The 3,004-nt window shown below is 49.3% G+C and overlaps 1 protein-coding gene across 1 annotated transcript in view; it reads right to left on the bottom strand.

Annotated features, from left to right (window-relative positions):
* Positions 1–372: 372 nt before the first annotated feature.
* The window catches only part of LOC104466988 (sodium/hydrogen exchanger 2-like), a gene marked incomplete at its 3' end in the record, with an annotated part of 19,012 nt that continues 16,380 nt past the window's right edge, over positions 373–3,004 (bottom strand). Inside the window, 3 exon segments of the mRNA XM_010080591.1 lie at positions 373–501; positions 1,466–1,552; positions 2,380–2,548. Of these exon segments, the coding sequence (XP_010078893.1) occupies positions 373–501; positions 1,466–1,552; positions 2,380–2,548 (385 nt within the window).

The raw sequence follows: 3,004 nt of genomic DNA, 5'->3' as shown, positions 1-3,004 counted from the left end.
AAAAACCAGGTCTCTGAATCTACAGACCAAAGCCCAATTAATAACATTTGCTCAGTAAACAGCTTTCTTAGCATGGATGGAAGCCTGTGCTCACAAAGCACCGGACGGCACTGCGTGCAGGATGGCTCATGTTTGTCAGGAGTTGGGTTGGGTGGGTTTTCCTCAGTATTCCCTACTCATTGGAATGCAATTTTGGATTGAGACACTCTTTTTTTCTTTTTTTCCCTTCTTTTTTACTTTTTTTTGTTTTCTTTAAGGCAACAGGGTTTGTCTTTAAAAAGAAATACCACCAGCAGCAAACAGCACTCTTGCTAGCATGGGTTATACCATGCATGGACTCTGCAGGTCCAAGCCACCCCCGCTTCCTCTTACCTCCTCCTTCCCAGAGCTGATGGCATCACCTTCGCTCACGTCCACCCGCAGGCTCTTGTGCCGGAGGATCAGGATCTCCTTGGCGGGCTCGGTCTCTCCAGGAAGGGTGTGCCTGCTGTATGCCGGCCCCTGCACGTTGCACCGGAGAGACGGATGTTGGAGGTGGGAACATCCCTCTCCCCGCAGCAGCATCCCTCCACTAGTGCCTGCCTCTTCCAGGGTCCTTCACCCCCCGTAACCATCCTGCCTACTTATGGGGAGAAACTGATTCACCCAAGTGTGAGAGGTGGGGATGGAGGGAAGAGAGTCAAAGAGGGAAGATGGGACTCCACACTCTGCCGATCACCATTTCTATACATTCCCTCCCAGCCTCATCCAGTTGCTTCTCGTGGGTCAGCCAGGGGACAGGAGGGGGTGGTCAATCCCTGTGTGCTGAGCTGCCCACACCACCCGCATCCCCACGGACTCAGTATTTCATGTGTAATCCGTAAAACAAAGGCTTAGGTGGATTTTGAGGATAAGGCTCCACGTGTCACCATGCGAACAGCAATTACAATGCACAGTCCTCGGCGCTGCATAAAATCTCCGACAGACTGTTCATGAGTCATTCTGCAAACAGCAACTGGTTTCTGTGCTATTTAACCAGTTGCACCAATTTCATGGCAAAACTGCCAAGCGGTTTTAAAACCTCTGCAGGTTAATTCTCACTCGCGGCTCACTGACTATTCCATCTTCTATGGGGAAAAATGCAACGTGAGGATAACCCCAGGAGCTGCTGCATCTGCTGCCCTGATGCCTGAAGATCCACGCGCTCCTCGTTTCTCCGTTCTGGTTCTGCGTACTGATGCTGAAAATACTTCCTGAAATTATAGGCTGACTGGGTGAACCTTTCAAAAGCTGTCATGCTGCAAACAGAAATGTGCCACTGACTTGGAAACTGGATCTGGCTTCACACAGACGACTATTCTCTGCTCGCAAAGAGACCTCGTTAGTAATTATGCAAATATTCATAACATCTGCTCGGGCTGTTCGGATAACCGAGGTAACTTTTGTTATTGGACATCTGAAATACAGATTGAGGGAAGAGTTATACCGTTCTCCGTATGCGGTACAGGTTCCTTGCCAATATTTCCTGTATATTTTCCAGGACATCCGGATCCAGAGCATCCTCCAATTTTTTCTCTGTTACAACAGTCCTGTCGTTGTTGCTGCACAGAAAACCAGAACACCTTCGTTCAGAAGTTGCCCAGCAGCATCCCCAAAGCCCAGTGTCCCCAGCAGCCTCTTGACATCCCACCCCCACCAACACGACCAAGCGCTGATCCCTGCAGATGGAGCTCACTGCAGAAGAGGCAATTTGCTATTTGTATCAAAGCTGTGCCATCCACAGGCTCCCTGGTCAGATAACAGAGCTGTAGGGAGCTGCGGCAGAGCAGAAACATCTGTGGGAGATGAGACTGATGCTCTGACACGTAAATATTTGACCCTGCTCTCTCTTATTGTTGGTTCCCTTCAGCACACATAATGGTGCAAAGCCACCAAAAAATGGTGCAAAGCCACCAAAAAATGGTGCAAGAGCCTCTTCCTCAGAGCTTCATTTCCATGGAACTCTTCCATAAAAGGAAGAAATATCTTACACTGAGGGTGGTGAAACACTGGCCCAGGTTGCCCAGGGAGGTGGTAGATGCCCCGTCCCTGGAAACGTTCAAGGTCAGGTTGGACAGGGCTCTGGGCAACCTGATCTGGTGGAAGGTGTCCCTGCCCATGGCAGGGGGGTTGGACCAGATGACCTCCATGGTCCCTTCCAACCCAAACTATTCTATGACTCTATGATCTTTAAATCACATTTATTCTGCACTTGTCCAAGCTAGGTTGCTTCTTCCCATGGGATAGCCCAGGAGGGAAGCGCAGAAGAGGCAGAGAAATTTGTAAAAGCTTTTCACAACTGTTCCCTCTGGTGGGAGGGTTGGGAGGGGCAATGGAAAGGGGAAGATGGCAGCAGAGCACTTACAGCAAGGATGGGTGAGACAGAGTGTGACCTAGCTGCCCGGCTTCTGCCAGCTCAATGGCATGTTTCCGCTCCAGCTTTTCGTAGAGAAGCACGATACTCGATTTGGGCTGGTCGTATTCTCGAAGCAGGAGCTTCTGCAGGTATTTGCTGTTGAAATATTCTAACCTGTTTGAAAACAAAACAAGACAGGCTCAGCCTTCTGCCACGATTCCCCAGCACCAGCATGGACCTGAGCAAGCCAGAGGGTTCATAGTCCATGCCTGCCCCATATTCCATTATATTTTTTCCAGAAATCAATGGTCCAAAACGTCATTCTCTAATTATTCCTTCACTAGAGTATATAAGCTATGATACTAAAACTTTGCCAAATGCAATAAAAACTCCCCAGAGTGACAGATTTACCATGAACTCTACTATAAGTGCAGTAGCCCCGAGGGATGCAACAGATCTAAACACTTCCAGATTCCCTCTCGAGCCACCTCCTCTCACTTTCTGCTCAAATGTGGCACAAAGTTTGGGAAAGGTCAAGCTGGTACGGAACACTGATGCTCAAGTTTGGCTGTTGTCAGCTCTGGAGCCTGGAGCAGCACTTCCCAAACCCTCTAGTGGCACTTCCAAGCA

This window comes from Pterocles gutturalis, unplaced genomic scaffold (genome assembly GCF_000699245.1).
Source record: "Pterocles gutturalis isolate BGI_N339 unplaced genomic scaffold, ASM69924v1 scaffold24854, whole genome shotgun sequence".
Classification (NCBI taxonomy): Eukaryota; Metazoa; Chordata; class Aves; order Pterocliformes; family Pteroclidae; genus Pterocles; species Pterocles gutturalis.
Note: the sequence above shows the minus strand (reverse complement) of the source record. Positions and strands in the feature narration are given on the sequence as shown.